Source organism: Pseudophryne corroboree, chromosome 5 (genome assembly GCF_028390025.1).
Source record: "Pseudophryne corroboree isolate aPseCor3 chromosome 5, aPseCor3.hap2, whole genome shotgun sequence".
In the NCBI taxonomy this organism is placed as follows: domain Eukaryota; kingdom Metazoa; phylum Chordata; class Amphibia; order Anura; family Myobatrachidae; genus Pseudophryne; species Pseudophryne corroboree.
The window spans coordinates 829,966,450-829,981,683 of record NC_086448.1 but is presented as its reverse complement, the minus strand read 5'-3'; the positions used below and the strand labels follow the sequence as shown (position 1 = coordinate 829,981,683).

Below are 15,234 nucleotides of genomic sequence, written 5' to 3'. Positions count from 1 at the left end.
AGATTCCCAAAAATGGATTCTTAGGGCGTATCCTTTCCCGACTAAGGACAGGATACGGTAAGAATCTTCCCCAAGAGGGAAAAAAGCTTGGACACGCTTATCCAAAAAATGTAGCGCTGCCATTATGGCTACCCTCAGGGATCCTGCTGATCGCAGACAGCAGGCTACCTGGAAGTCCATTTACACAATCTAGTACCTTACTCAACCCGGCATTAGTGTCGGCTTGGGTTTGTAGCGCTGTAGCAGCAAGGATAGGTACCTTATCGACGGAAATTAATACCCTGGATAAGGATACCGGTTTATAGACCCTGGGTCATATTAAAGATGCTGTCTTATATATGGGAAATGCTCAAAGAGACATTGGCCTACTGAGTTCTAGAAATCACCGCTATGTCGATTTCTGCTAGACGAGTCCTATGGACCCGGCAATGAACAGAAGGCATATGGAGGTTTTACCTTACAAGGGTGAGGAATTGGTTGGGGAAGGTCTCTCGGACCTGGTCTCCACAAATACTGCAACTGAATAAAATTTTTGCCATGTATTTCCTCACAGCCTAAGAAAGCACCACATTAACACATGCGGTCTTTTTGGTTCTATAAAAACAAGAGAGTACGAAGATAGTCTTTTCTTGCCAGAGGTAAGGTCAGGGAAAACAAGCTGCCAACCACAGCTAGTTCCCAGGAGCAGAAGTACTCCCCGGCCTCTATAAAATCCACAGCGTGATGCGGGAACTCCGCTGAGGGAGTCCGCCCCAGGTGGGGCACGTCTTTGACTTGTCAGCCACATCTGGGTTCACTCACAGGTGGATCCCGGGGCAATAGAAATTATTTCCCAGGGTTACAAGCTGGAATTCGAACAAGTGTATCCTCGCCGGGTTTTCAAATCGGCCTTAACAGCTTCTCCACCAGAAAGAGAGCTACTGTTAAATGCAATTCACAAAGTGTATCATCAACAGGTGGTGGTCAAAGTTCCCCTACTTCTACATGAGATGGGGTAGTAAATCAACCCTGTTAGTAGTCCCGAAACCGGACGGTTCGGTCAGACCCATTTTACATTTAAAATCCTTGAACCTATACTTGAAAAGGTTCAAGTTCAAGGTGCAATCGCTCAGAGCGGTCATCGCCAGCCTAGAAAGGGGTAGATTTTATGGTATCCCTGACATAAAGGATGCATACCTTCATGTTCCCATATATCCACCTCATCAGGCGTACCTAAGAATGGCGGTACAGGTTATCATTACCAGGGCTTTCCACCGAGGATTTTCACCAAGGTAATGGCGGAAATGATGGTGCTCCTGCGCAAGCAGGATGTCGCAATTATACCGTACTTGGACGATCTCCTCATAAAAGCGAGATCAAGAAAACAGTCACTAAACAGCGTATCACTTTTACTGAAGGTGTTACAGCAACACAGCTGTTTTCTCAATATCCCGAATTCGCAGTTGGTTCCTACAACTGGTCTGACCTTCTTGGGCATGATTCTGGATACGGTCCAGAAAAGGGTTTATCTTCAGATTGAAAAGGCTCAGGAACTCATGACTCTGGTCAGGAACCTATTGAAGCCAAAACAGGTGTCAGTGCATTACTGCACTCAAGTCCTGGAAAAGATGGTGGCGTCATACAAAGCCTTCCAATGGGACCTACTGGCAAGTGGTCCGAATCACATCTACAGATTCATCATTTGATCGCCCTGTCCCCCAGGGCCAGGGTATCTCTCCTGTGATGGTGTTCACCTTCTAGAGGGCCGCAGGTTCGACATTCAGGACTGGATTCTGGTGACCACAGACGCGAGCTTTCGAGGTTGGGGAGCAGTCACACAGGGGAGAAACTTCCAGGGTCTTGGGTCAAGTCAAGAGACTTGTCTTCACATCAACGTCCTGGAGCTGAGGGCCATATACAACGCCCTTCGTCAAGCGGAGACCTTGCTTTGCGACTTACCAGTTCTGATCCAATCAGACAACATCACCGCAGTGGCTCATGTAAACCGCCAGGACGGCACAAGGAGCAGAGTGGCAAGAAGCCACCAGGATTCTTCGCTGGGCGAAAAATCATGTAAGAGCACTGTCAGCAGTGTTCATTCCAGGAGTGGACAACTGGGAAGCAAACTTCCTCAGCAGACACGACCTGCATCCAGGAGTGGGGACTTCATCAGGAGGTCTCCACACAGATTGCAAGTCAGTGGGGACTGGCCCAAATAGACATGAGGACGTCCCGCCTCAACAAAAAAACTGAAAAAGTATTGCGCCAGGTCAGTAGACCCTCAGACGGTAGCTGTGGATGCCCTAGTGACACCGTGGGTGTTCCAGTCGGTCTAGGTGTTTCCTCCTCTTCCTCTCATCCCAAAGGTGTTGAGAATAATAGGAAAAAGAGGAGTACACAATTCTCATTGTTCCAGATTGGCCATGAAGGGCCTGATATCCGGATCTGCAGGAGATGCTCACAGAAGATCAGTGGCATCTTCCTCTAAGACCAGACCTGTTGCAACAGGGGCCCTGTCTGTTCCAAGACTTACCGCGGCTGCGTTTGACGGCATGGCGGTTGAACGCCGGATCCTAGCGGAAAAGGGCATTCCGGATGAGGTCATTCCTACGCTGATAAAGGCTAGGAAAGACGTGACAACTAAACATTATCACCGTATATGGCGAAAATATGTTTCTTGGTGTGAGGCCAGGAATACTCCTACGGAAGAATTCCATCTGGGCCGTTTTCCTTCACTTCCTACAAACTGGAGTGAATTTGGGCCTAGAATTAGGCTCCATTAAGGTTCAGATTTCGGCCTTATCCATTTTCTTTCAAAAAGAATTGGCTTCTCTCCCAGAAGTACAGACTTTTGTGAAGGGAGTGCTGCATATTCAGCCTCCTTTTGTACCTCCGGTGGCGCATTGGGACCTTAACGTGGTGTTGAGTTTCCTTAAGTCGCACTGTTTTGAACCACTTAAAATGGTGGAGTGAAAATATCTCACTTGAAAGGTGGTCATGTGGTTAGCCTTGGCTTCGGCTAGGCAAGTGTCGGAATTGGCGGCTTTGTCTCATAAAACCCCTATCTGGTTTTTCCATATGGATAGAGCGGAATTGCGGAACCGTCCTCAATTCTTGCCTACGGTGGTGTCGTCTTTTTAGATGAACCAACCTATTGTGGTGCCTGTGGCTACACGTGACTTGGAGGATTCCGAGTCCCTTGATGTGGTCAGGGTTTTGAAAACTTGCGTAGCCAGAACGGCTAGAGTCAGAAAAAACAGAAGCTCTGTTTGTCCTGTATGCAGCCAACAAGGTTGGCGCTCCTGTTTTAAAGCAGACTATTGCGCACTGTATCTGTAACACGATTCAGCGAGCGTGCGACGGCGGGATTGCCGTTACCTAAATTGGTCAAGACCCATTCCACTAGTAAGGTGGGCTCGTCTTGGGCGGCTGCCCGAGGGGTCTCGGCACTACAGCTGTGCTGAGCGACTACTTGGTCGGGTTCAAACACCTTGCAAGGTTTTATAAGTTTGATACCCTGGCTTAGGAGGACCTCCTGTTTGCTCAATCGGTGCTGCAGAGTCATCCGCACTCTCCCGCCCGTTTTTGGAGCTTTGGTATAATCCCCATGGTCCTTACGGAGTCCCCAGCATCCTCTAGGACGTAAGAGAAAATAAGATTTTAAACCTACTGGTAAATCTTTTTCTCGTAGTCCGTAGTGGATGCTGGGCGCCCGTCCCAAGTGCGGACTACTTCTGCAAGACTTGTATATAGTTATTGCTTACATAAGTGTTGTTATAGTTTTCATCGGTCTTGGACTGATGCTATGTTGTTTTCATACTGTTAACTGGGTAGTATATCACAGGTTATACGGTGTGAATGGTGTGGGCTGGTATGCATCTTGCCCTTGGATTAACGAAAATCCTTTCCTCGTACTGTCCGTCTCCTCTGGGCACAGTTTCTCTAACTGAGGTCTGGAGGAGGGGCATAGAGGGAGGAGCCAGTGCACACCCAGACCTAAAGTCTTTCTTAAAGTGCCCATGTCTCCTGCGGAGCCCGTCTATCCCCATGGTCCTTACGGAGTCCCCAGCATCCTCTACGGACTACGAGAAAAAGATTTACCGGTAGGTTTAAAATCTTATTTATTTTTTATTTTTTTTGGGGGGGGGGTTCCCACATTACTTAATAATTTACATTAACCCTTTTTTTTCTCTTCAAGTGCGCTGTTTAGACTCTCTGAAAATAGCCCAAATATGTTTGGCTTGATGACGAGTTTCCCCGAGGAGTCAAACAAACTGGATGGCGTGACAGACTGGTAAGCACAAGTAAAGTCTAATGATCTCGCTCCCTGCCCCGTGGGCATGAAAATGTGCTGTAATGCCATCTTATGTGTGTGTGTTATTTCTTCTTCATCCTCTTAGTGTACACTTTCAGATGCTCAGCTGGAGTTTGGGCACTTTAAATTTAGCACTAAAATTCCTAATTCTTCCCCCTTCACACCCTCGCTGCCTGCTGGGAAGCCCAGTTTTATTGAAGTGCCCGTGGGAAATGGGTGCTTTTGTGGGGGGGGGGGGGGGTCAGTTCTTTTAACTGGCACCCCTCGCTGTTCTGTGTTTACCTTTGTCACTGCAGTTTCACATCCAGCTTAGTCTTGTGCACTGTAGCCGACTTTTATTTCCTGTCTTGACTGATAAGGGGAGTCTGTGAAATGGAGAACTTGAAGAGGGAGTTTCAGTAAGGTGGTAGTTTTTTTTTCTATTTATTTTTTAAAACTTCTTCTAAGTGTACTAGCGGCTAATCAGGTAGTGACAATTTATGTGCCACGTGTGAGGTGTAGGACCAGCCGCCGTGCTCTTCTGCCGGGGCTTCATCTGCAACGTCAGGACCATAAGCTTACACAGATTGCAGCACTTCTCAGTTTGAGCCATAATCCTTAATGCTAAGGGCTTCTTTGATAGGATGTCTGAGACCATTCTTAAGGCTAGAAAGCCAGTTTTGGTCAAGAATTATCACATTGGGGAATACGTTTATATCTGCTGGTATGAGAGACGAAGGGACTCCTACATCTTCTCTTCAATGAGCTATGGATCAAGACTTGTCTCCTTGAATGTTCAACTTTCATCCTTCTCTTCTTCTCTTTTTTTTTTATTTGTTTTTATTTTTTTATATTAAGAGAAAACATTGTATGAGTGATGCAGTTGCATCTACCCCCCCACCACCACCACCTTTTGGCAAGGGTGAAGTTAGATTCCAGATTCCTGTACCTGGAAAACGGCCATTCTTTTAATGATCTCCACAGGAGAGTTTTGGAGCTGGGGCTCTTTTCTTGTAGATCTCCATATATCCTCTACAGTATTTCCACTTTTTATTTCAATGAGGACACTGATTACGTCCTCCGACAGTGATCATCCTCTTCCTTTCTCTATAAAGTTTACAAGAGAATGTGGCCGGCTTCCGAGGATTCCTCTGCTAGATTCAATGCTGCGATAAGTCGGCCTGTTGCTTGTAATGTGAGGGCACATTCTTCTAGATCGGAGAGTAGGCTCCTGGTGGACACAGCACTGGGCAAGCTGTCAAGACAGCCAACCAAAAATTTTTACAGATTCCACGCTTTGCAGGACTGGTGCTCACCCTTTAATGCTCCATTTAAAGTGTCCGAACTATGTTCCAGAGTTGTCCTCCCCCCCCCCCCCCCTTCCCCCAATGGACCAAGAGACAATGATTGAAAACATTTTTTAAAATAAAATTCTTATCAGAAGTAAATCAATTAGCAATTTATGTTTTTGTTTTGTTTTTTATCTGTTTTCTCCAGGGATTCGTTATCTAGACTGTTCCCTCCACTGTGGGCTGCTAATGACCACCAAGACCTTTCAGAATATCTTCCAGGCATCCTTCCAGAAAATGTCAATTTCTCTAGTGAGACTTGTGCCCCGAAATACCAAGAGCAAGGGAGAAAGTTGCCGGATATGGAAAGTCTTCAGAGAGGGTTTGAGGACCTCGGCCTGCTGGAGTCTTGGGTTTCCTGCCCTGATACATGTACACCACAGCTGGAAGACATCCTGCAAGATCTTTATATTGAAAACCAATCACTGGAACCCAATTCCTCATTCCATCCAATGGAAGCGCCTAACCAAGCCATCAGTGATTACCTGAAGTTTAACGGTCGAGATCCTGCCACCAAAGGTGGTGGCTTCAGCCCCAGTAGTCAGAAGAGAGCAAAAGAATTCCCTGGCATTCATAAACCACTGTGGAAAAATGACAAAGGGAGAGGAACGTCTACAAAGACTAATTTACTAAGTCAGAGCAATTACGCGTCTGGTGTGAGAGAAGATTGGGGTAAAGAAGCGTACACAAAGCCCTGCAATGACTTTTCGCCTCTGAGCATAAAGCCACCGGCATACCATTTTAATCAGCAGTTTGCTAAAGAGCGCAGTTATCCACATACCACCCAGAGGAAACACTACAAAGAAGGGTCAGAAAACAACTACGGCAGCTTCTCAAAGTTTGGAAATTTTGATGGTCGAGAAAACAACATGGTATCTCAGATCCAAAGCGAATCCTTTGCAAGGTCTTCTGCTCCTGGTATCCATCCAAATGAAGACTTCCACCCATCCAGCCAGGGCCACCGATGGTTAGATAGCGAGACGACAGGGATTCAGAAGCCGACCACAAGTCCTCTGCCGTCCCCTGCTAGTTCTACAGTGTCTGATGGATCTCCAACACATCATCCCGGCTACTTCTGCCCTATTCCTTCTGTGCCGCCTTCCATGAAAGAGGGACCAGTGAACGGCACATCCAACCAGGTACCATTTTCCAACTTTACTGAAGAAAATCAGAGGCGTAACAAATCTTTCAATCACTCGTCTCCTTGCAAGGAGGGGGTATATCGTAATATGCCACCAGGCTATCCACCCAACTGGTCACCCCCACAGCAAAGCTCTGGGCTGAATAGCTCTGATCGGTACCACAAGCTGCCTAAAAAAACAAACCCACCGAATAGCAGTAATGCAGAGAGAAGGGGGAGAAGAAGCTGGAACAGCCAACACGGTAATGTCCGACAAAACCCACCTACTTACAACCTGTTCCAAAGGAAGCAAGACCCCAACGTGGGAAACATGTCTGATTTCATCAACGCCTCATTCCTCCCCCCTTTCTCGTTAATGTCTGATCTGAAGCAGAACCAGAATTTTCCTCCTTTCAACCCACAAGCGTTTTCTCCACCAACCAACATGCCGTTTCCCCCTCCTCCTCTTCCCTTCTCTGACCTCATCGATCTGTTCCATTACGAAGACTTAAATCGCATCCACCCTTTTATAAGTGACTTATTCTGTGGTGAAGTTCCCACGCCCTACTTCCCGTTCCCCGCTCCTTTCAACAGATGTCGTCCATCGAGAAACCGCAGCGGGCCTGCCAACGAGCTTCACTTACAGCTAGAGGAATGCTGCGAGCAGTGGCGGGCTCTAGAGAAGGAACGGAAAAAGGTAGGACACCCCTACTGACAATGAGGATAGTATTGGCTAAAGATGGTGGTTCCCAAAATTTGGTCCTCAAGACACCCTAACAGTGCAGGTTCTAAAGATATCCATGGTACTAATTAACCTCTTGAGTGGCATGCCCGGAAAATTTCCGGGCATGCCAGTGCTCCCCCTGGCATGAGCATTATAGTGCTGGCGGGCTAGTGCCCGCCAGCAAATACAAGTGCTAGGTATGGCCATCGGTGGATTATCCATTGATGGTCGCCATCGATGATCTGTGGCCATCCCTAGCTACCCCTAGGCAATGAGCATGGATCCCAGTGCATAAAATCCCTGGGAAAAAGCATGACACGCCTTGTTAAACCGCTGGCAACGAACATGAATCCCCTGGCGACGCGCAGGTTAAAAAAAACAAACCCTGCCCTGGGAGGTGTGGCCAAATACCCAAAACACGCCACTGAAAGGGTTATGTCACCTGTGGCCAAGCATGGATATACTTAAACCCTGGACCATTGGGGTGCCTTTGGGAACCATCTGCAGATGTCCTGTCCAAAATTACTTTAGGCAGCCGCAATGTCAGGATCTTCTAATTTAATTAGATTTTGCAAATTATATTTAAAAAAAACAAACCATTTTTTTTCTCTATTTTTTTGTTTCATTTTTAGGCCTGTCCTGTGTACATGCTACCAACACTTGGGTCAAGCTGTGTTTAGATAGCATGCAGGGAACGTACACGCAGCCTCTTTTTTTTTTTTGTCTTCTGTGGCATTTTTATTTATTGCGCGTACATGTCCTTTCACAATGCATACGCTGGACTTGCGACTGTATGACTAGGGGCCGGAGCTGGCATTTAGGCGTAGGCAGATGCGCCCAAAGTACAGTAAGGGTGTGTATTCGCAAATTGCAACTCGTATGGCTGCAAAAACGCACAAACGTAGCTCCCTGCGGGGTCTGACGTGCTTCTACCCTGGTGTGATTTGCGCAGCAATAATAACTGGAAACGTTCACAACACTGCCGTTTATGCAAAAGTAGTAACTGTGCTTTAAGTACACCCTGCGCTACAGAGCACACCAATAACGAATGCTTCAGACTCTGCTGGGAAAGGGAAATCCTGGAGGTTTTCAAGTGTTGGCATGAATAATAAATGTATATTTGCACTTGGTACATCTCGCATATCCGATGCCACAAGCCCCTTGGCTACTTATTATCTGCCTCTCTCTGGCCGTTATAAGTGTTTGCAGTGCACACTGCGATTATTCGTACTCACACTGAAGCCAGGCCACCATCCGTATACCAGTCACATTAGATCCATGTACATGATGGGGAGGTTGCAAACATGCGTATTTCTGTAGATTCTTTTTGCAGTTCCGTGGGCATCTAGCGCTGCCAGATAAGGCCGGTAATGGATAACTGCAGAACATGGTTTTCCAGTTGAAAGATAAAATACTACGACTGTTAACATTTATCCGAGCCTATCCCAATAACGTGGAAAATGTCTTTTTCTTTGATTTTTTTTGTTCCTAAACGTTCCACAAGGATAAATCTTGTTATGTGTTGGACATTATTGTTCCTTTTAACACTTCCATTGCCAGTGTGTTAGGATTTGCCGACAATGGCTGTCCTTCCTCTCTCAGATCGCCACTGCAGTAATTCCCACTTATATCATCTTACGAAAAGTCAGCGACAGTACTTTTTTTTTACTTGAAATAGGCCAAAGTGTGCGGAAACCCTGCCTTCGAATAGTGCTTGTGACATCTAGTGATCAGTAAGTTATAATTGTTATGTTTTGTGTCCGCCCCGTTTTTAGACTGAAGGGGAACTTGCTCGAAACTTTCCGGGGAACAGAATTTCCAGCTCTTACAGCTCATCGGTGCCGAGACTTCCAACAAACCCATCGAGGGTCGACCGTTTGGTTGTTGATCAGTTCCGAGAGCAGGCCAGAGTAAGTGCGTGTTCTTTATAGCTTTATGCTCAGTCTGTAGCCTTACCCAGAGGAATGGGTGTAAGCGCCTGGTAATCTGACAGGACAGAACAGTCTGCAATACTGGGCGTACGGCATACAGTTTATCTGGCCGATCCACCGGATATGATCACCCAAATCATTTGCACGCTGGGTGCATCCTTCTTTTTCTTTTTATAATAATCTTCCAATAATTTTAGTACAAAACTGTTGCTAAATTGTATTTTTATGTATAGAGTGAAGATGTTTATATATGGGTTATTACAAACATTCCTGTGTCTCACTCATTAGGCAATCTCATTGGTGAAGATAATGGAGAATATCCGTGGCGAGATTCTCCATGTCAATATAAACCTAGCGCTAGATCATCACCTTGAAGCCATCCACCTGACGCAAGCGCGTCGCAAAGATGAAATCGTTAATGCCGCCAACCGTCAGAAGCAAGGAGCCCCCCGTTACAACAACGAGAGAGGTATGTTGTTTTGTGTTCTGCGAATCGTTCACTGACCAATAGAAAGTGGCCCCTTGTGACCCATAAATTATTGCACCGCTTTAGTACTGAACATGGTCATCAAATTAATAAATCAGTAACTCGCTTCCCAGTGTTCTCTAGTGGAATTCCCTTTCTGAGGTCACTGGCTCAAATTATGAGTCTGGCTATGGGTCCTCAAGGACCCCTAACAAGTGTTCCAGGTCACCCGGCAGGTGCAGTGTGTATGGCCAACTCACACATTTTAAAAATCCACAGGTGACCTGGAAAACGTGAACCATTTGGGGTCCTTGAGGACGTAGTTTAGGAACCACTGATCTAGTAAATTTATGGGGGGGGGGGGGGGGGGGTTTGGCGTTCCAGCAGTTTATCCTCTCTGCATGTTCTTTTCCCTCCTAGATGTCCTCGCTCTCGCAGCTGCCATGAAAGAAATGGTGTCTTCAACGCGTAAGGCCCGGACCGCCCTATGGTGCGCGTTGCAAATGACATTGCCTAAATCTCTGTCTGGCGTCACCGTGAAGCAGGAAGACCTAGAAAGGGCTCTGCAAGAGCTGTGCCCCAACAAAACACCCACTCTGGAAGAGGAGGCGTGCGCCGAAATCGGGGATGGCAGGAGAGCCAAGAACTAACTATGTAACCGTTTCTGGCAATAAGTAACCTGTTCTGGTCGGGGCCGGAACGTTTGCATTTCAGCAGGCTTAGTAACTCGGAAGCATTTTGGCCATCAAATGGCAGCTTTAATAGTTAATATTTGTAACATTTTGTATCTGCACCTTCTACTGCATTTTTATTGTATTTTACTAATGTAATAACCATGCCCAGTGATTCTTCATGTATTAAGGAGATAGTGTTATAATCGAACCTAAGCCTGTCCTAGGTCTTTGTTCCTTCTTACTTGCTGCATTTCAGGGGGTTGCGTTTTACCCATAGCGGTCCCTATCATTTGATTTTTAAGAAAGGCATTTTATTTTGTGCCAAAGAAGGGGACACGTGAATTTTATTATATATTTATGTTAATACGCAGATTCTTTATAACACAATGGCTGGTTTTGATTTCCTTTGTGATTATTCTGTTGGTTTATTAAGACCGCCCTTACTCATTGAATAGCAGGGTATGCTGCATGAGAATGTATTGGAGATCTATTAATCCCTTTCTGCATAGTATATTGTATGACCAGATTATTAACATAGTTATAAATAAAGTTAGGGAATTAATTATGCATATTTATATCCTAGAGGGATGGTTTGATCGGAGCCGCGGCGGCGAAGGAGACAGGGCTCCGGAATAGTTATGACCTGTAATTTAGAAGCATATTAACGGTTCGCTCGGTTAGATCATTACTCAGGTGTAATTACCTGTTACAGTGATGAGAGTGGGGTAATATGACTTTATTCTAGTTTGCACTTAATCAAAATATATAGTTCATTGGTAAGACCATTTTAATTTAAAGGAATACGCATTCCATATTTATTTTATGTATGAATATATTTTACTAAATACTATTAACATATTTACTCAGGAAAATAGTACATTGCATAGGTACAAATTAAAGTAGACTTTAGGCTGTGTATACAGAGTATTTATAAGTTACCAAAGCTTTTATTTTCCATGTTGGTGTGATATATGCATAATGTTCCACGCCGTTCACAGTGGCCACGCGCTGCAGACTTTGTGATTTGCCAATACAGTGTACTGTACGTAATGCGACGGAATTGCCTTTTGTCTTATCCTGTGGCTTCGGACAATCATGACTTGTTTATTAATGTGAATGTACGGTCGGACACATTGATCACGTTCAGTTTTACGTCTGTTCCGCATGGTTCTCCGCTGTTTTATACTTGGTGTTCCGGTGACTTATCAGTGTGTCATTCTGGTGCTAGCATGAATTAGAGACGAAGATTAAGCTCAACATTGATTGTGTATGTGCGTGTAAGTGGGTGGGGGGGGGAGGTAAAATGTTGGGTTGTCAGCCGTTGTAGATGGACGGCACTATACAGGAGATTTGTGGTTAAATAGAAGGTAGTAGAATTATGAATGGGTATCGCAATCTTTTCGTGAAGCGCGGATTATGTGACCTGGAGACGTTAATGTGTGTGTGTGTGGGCTTTGTCTTTATGTTGAATGAACTGTTTCGCCCACTTGCGTTGTTTTTCTGTTAGTGTAGTCGTTTTTATTCGAGGCGCAGAGGTAACTGTAGGTAAGACAAAACTACGGGCCCCTGGATCGGCGTACTGTCCTGATCATACGTGCTGGGGGTCTGTGTGTTTATTTTTTTTGTTGAGCGTGTTTGTTTTTTATTAATCTTCGTCAGACTTATTGAATATGAGTAGATGGCATTCGCATTGTGGTAATTCTGTCCAGCCTGGTGTAACTCGGTGACCGTGCATCGGCTTTGTGGCTTGTCCGCCGTGGCTGATGACTGGACTGTGTGTGTTGAAATATATATATAGTTTTATTATTTTATTTCATTTTTCATCATCGCTGAAGCATCGCTTGCTAATTCATTCTGTACTCTGCAGGGAGCATAGGTTGTGAGTTGTCAGATTTTCTAAAGAGAACCAATCGGATTCTAGCTCTCACTTTAACAAGTACATTCTAGTAAATGGTAGCTGGAAACTGATTTGTTGACCTTAATGCTGTTACAAAATATGTGCTTTACAATTACAGACGGCTGATGAGATAGTACATTAAGGTTGAGAGTCTCCCTGGCTCTTCCTTTAAGGTGCCAACAGCCGCTAAATAGCAAGTGAGCTTTCTCTATTGCAGCCAGCAGGGGGAGCCTTTGTACTGCAAACAGTAGCTGGAGACTCCTGGTTGGGGGTAGATATCTACTGGCTTGTGCAGCCCACCTGCTTGGGGCATTCTGGGTATGAGGGGTGCTACAGGTAGCAAAGGTAGATGACCTTTCTGTGTGCTGCCGGCACATCGTGGACACTGCTACGCTGTGTCGGAGGAGTGCTGGGTAGTGTCGGCAGATGTCAGGCAGGCCCCTGCCACCCTGTGGTAAGTGGACGTTTCATAGCACCCCCACAGACGGCTGTGATTTTTGTCCCTAACAGGCCACTATTCAGCTCAGTGTGGGACTTGGGAGGGTAATGCTATTGGCTCTTCTTTGATAAGTGAAGCTGCAGAATAGCAGGGAACACAGAGAGTAATCGTGAAACGTTGTTGGTTCTGGTCCGAAGTGTTTCCGGTTCGCTCTTGCGGAGTTTTTCCATTTTGTTATGGGATTATTTTATTTTATTTTTTTCTTTGCACTAACTGGTTTTGAAAAGTTTGTGGTTTGCAGATGTTGCTGTGTGGTTTGGAATAATTATATATTGAAAAGCAATAGTGTCTCGTTTTTGGGGGTGTTTGTAATTGTGAGGTTTCTTGTGTATTAGCTCTGACCCATAGACGTTGCCGTCAGGATGTGATGGTGCATGAACTGGCGTCACACCCGTGTAAATCCTATAATACGCTTCATTAATCCCTAACGTTCTCCTACATCCGGTGTCCTAATAACAGCCAATAACACGGTATTGTAGATTATATTTACACTAGGAGTAGATAATAGACGTGTGCTATATTTTTACACCCATACCAGGGGAATGTGTTATTTTGTCTTGCAGGAAATCTTGTATTTAAAGATTTGTGATATTTGATATATATATCCCACGATGAATATATGGCTTACGCTGCCTTACTTTACCTCGTTTGTATATCTTTTGTCATTGTACTTTATAAGCACTGTAATAACACGTTTTGTAGTGTTCCGGTGAAATGGCTGAAAGCTCTTTATATACCAATGAGTGTGAAAATAAAGGACGTGTTTATACTAATATGATAATATTCACTATTGCTGCATCCATCAGATAATGTAGCCAACATTTGTTTTATTCTTAGAACGATCTGTGTTTCAGTAGCAATATAAGTGTAGTAATTGTTCTTGCAGTGGACGGACATAGAAAGTATTTATCGAGCTGCTGAAAACTCTGGAACACACTCGGATGTACCCTTTTCTACCACAGGTGACCCATCTATGCCATTTATTTATATATTTGTATTTTAATTTACACTTTTTATATGTAGATTGTGTTTCATACCCTATAACTGTGGTACCTGGGGCTTCGCGCCCCATTTTCCGTTCTCGTCAGTGTATAGCCCCAATATCTGGGATTTCCCTCTCGTAAAGAACAATTAGCGCACCGTGTACCAGCCGCGGTCTGCGGGATGCAACGGTAATAGGAAGATACTGCACTTGGACAGAAATGACCGTTCTATTACAATACTGGTTGGCGCAAGCAGCGTTCAGTGTTTGATCACTTTAATGCAAGATAGAATTTATAGAAGCGATAAATGTCCAATGATCTAGAATAAGAATTATCCGGCAGGTGTTGTGTATTGTGTGTATGCATAGGGGACATCCGTGTTATCATGTTCTCTCTAGTCCCCGCTGTGTAAGTGTTTTTATAGCGTTGCGCTGAACAGCGACTGGGACCGCCGTGTACTTACGGGGCTACGTTCTGAACTGTAATCCGGTCACCCAATGGAATCGCCTTCTTTACGCACAGATGTCTCACAGTGTGCTTGTATCCGCAAGTAAATCCCTTTTCCCCTATGTCGCACTGAAACAGCATCTTGTCCATTTTGTGTAGTCTCTCACTTGTAACCATGGAAAAAGTATTTTCATACGTACAATCACTGTGATGAATTACTGACAAGGTATACGGTATTGGGCATTGTATTCAGTGATGTATTAGCGTCATTACCTGCAGTAACAGATGATTCCTCTCTAGTTCTGTATCCGGCTTTCCTGCGAATCTCGAGGCTGGATGTCACTGTTTAATCACATATTGATCTATATGGGTATTGCCAGGGGTACAAGGTTTCCAGCCCTGGCGATGGTCCTGCGTGCCGATGTCTTGGTGCTATGTGTCATGCAGATGGTCACTAAAGAGGAGTCATCTCTGCTAATTATTTATATATTGACTGAAATTGTGCTTAATTCTGAAGATGTTTCTATTGCTAACCAAATACAACTTTGTTAACTTGTATGTATGACATTAAATCATTTAGTTATTACCTTGCCTCTGTTCTTTAATGTAGCGTCTTGGTACCTCGTGCGCTCACTGTTCCTAAATAATAATAATAGTCATTTTATTTATATAGCGCTCTTTCTCCAACAGAACTCAAGGCGCTTTACGGACATCAAAAACAACGCACATAATACAAAAGGTGTAAGTAATACAGCAGTAGATAAGCCACACAGACATAAAAAGGAAACCTACAGCACACAGTAAGCATAGGATTGGTGTAGGCATATTGGGTAATGACTTCCATGGGTTGTGTATTCCACCCTCACATGTA

General features: G+C 44.8%; 1 protein-coding gene across 1 annotated transcript in view; it reads left to right on the top strand.

Moving 5' to 3' along the window:
- The window catches only part of LOC134928617 (meiosis-specific coiled-coil domain-containing protein MEIOC-like), a 132,761-nt gene extending 117,812 nt beyond the window's left edge, over positions 1 to 14,949 (top strand). The window contains exons 3-7 of the mRNA XM_063924543.1: positions 4,178 to 4,273; positions 5,771 to 7,439; positions 9,242 to 9,376; positions 9,686 to 9,866; positions 10,284 to 14,949. Coding sequence (XP_063780613.1) covers positions 4,178 to 4,273; positions 5,771 to 7,439; positions 9,242 to 9,376; positions 9,686 to 9,866; positions 10,284 to 10,513 — 2,311 coding nt within the window. The 3' untranslated portion in view covers positions 10,514 to 14,949. The remainder of the gene's footprint in view (positions 1 to 4,177; positions 4,274 to 5,770; positions 7,440 to 9,241; positions 9,377 to 9,685; positions 9,867 to 10,283) is intronic.
- The last annotated feature ends 285 nt before the right edge of the window (positions 14,950 to 15,234 follow it).